An 883-nucleotide genomic window follows, 5' to 3' on the forward strand; every position below is an offset into this window, starting at 1 on the left:
CTTGCCCACATGTGCGAACATGTGCTCCTGCAGCTGGCTCTTCTGTGAGAAGTGAAGGTTGCAGACGGTACAGGCCATCTTTCGTTTTCGCGTGAAGGCTGCCAATGGGCTGCCGCTCCATCCGGTCCCACCACCTCGCCTGAGTTCCACGGCCAGCTCATCTGGCAGGGCCTGACTCTGCCGTAAGGCCTCCTCCAGACTACCAGAGTCTATGCGCTCCTTATGAGGCCGCCTCTCCTCTAGGGACTTGTGCTCCCCGGTTTTGTCCTCTGAAGGGCCTTCCATCAGACCGCTAGGCTCAAGGGCACAGGCTGCGTGGGTAAATAGGTGCTCTTGCAGGCCTTCAGGTGACAGACAGCGTTCACCGCAGCGGGGGCATAAAAGCGCTAGAGGGCCATCTTTGAACAGAACCAGACTCACCTGGGCTGGGGAGAGAGAGCAAGGCTCTTTTTCGCCTTCCTGTTGTTCTTCATCCTCTACCCTTTCCTGTTTGATCCGAGGTGAAATGTCAGAGTCGTCCCCCGAGGCCACCGAGGATGCGGCGCGGAAGCTTTGAGGCTGTCGCTCAGACGTAATGCCCTCCAGCCCTACAGCGAGAGCTAAACGACCATGTGTGCGGTCGGCCCTAGTGCTGGAGCGGCCGTCCTCAGGGTCACGTGAACCGCCAGCCTTCAGGCCAGAGTTCTCTTTACTGGCCAGCTGTGAAGAGATCTGGATGCCATACAGGTTGGACATACGGATGGGCTCAGAAGATGCATCTGGGCCGCCTTCGCCTGTTTTGCGGCAGAGCTGGTACACGTGGAGGAACTTGATGCCTTCTTGAAGTCTGCCCTGGTCAACAGGTTGTTTGGGACCCATGCCTGTGTACATGATGTGTAACAGG

The 883-nt window shown here is 57.9% G+C and overlaps 1 protein-coding gene across 1 annotated transcript; it reads right to left on the reverse strand.

The window, feature by feature from the left end:
• Positions 1 to 3: 3 nt before the first annotated feature.
• LOC107682555 (zinc finger and BTB domain-containing protein 25-like) lies at positions 4 to 879 on the reverse strand (the record flags this gene model as incomplete). Its single annotated transcript, XM_016478757.1, has 1 exon — positions 4 to 879. A coding segment is annotated over one exon (876 nt), but the record flags the coding sequence as incomplete, so codon positions are not given.
• Between the last annotated feature and the right edge of the window lie 4 nt (positions 880 to 883).

Source organism: Sinocyclocheilus anshuiensis, unplaced genomic scaffold (genome assembly GCF_001515605.1).
Source record: "Sinocyclocheilus anshuiensis isolate Anshui unplaced genomic scaffold, SAMN03320099.WGS_v1.1 C32338826, whole genome shotgun sequence".
Classification (NCBI taxonomy): Eukaryota; Metazoa; Chordata; class Actinopteri; order Cypriniformes; family Cyprinidae; genus Sinocyclocheilus; species Sinocyclocheilus anshuiensis.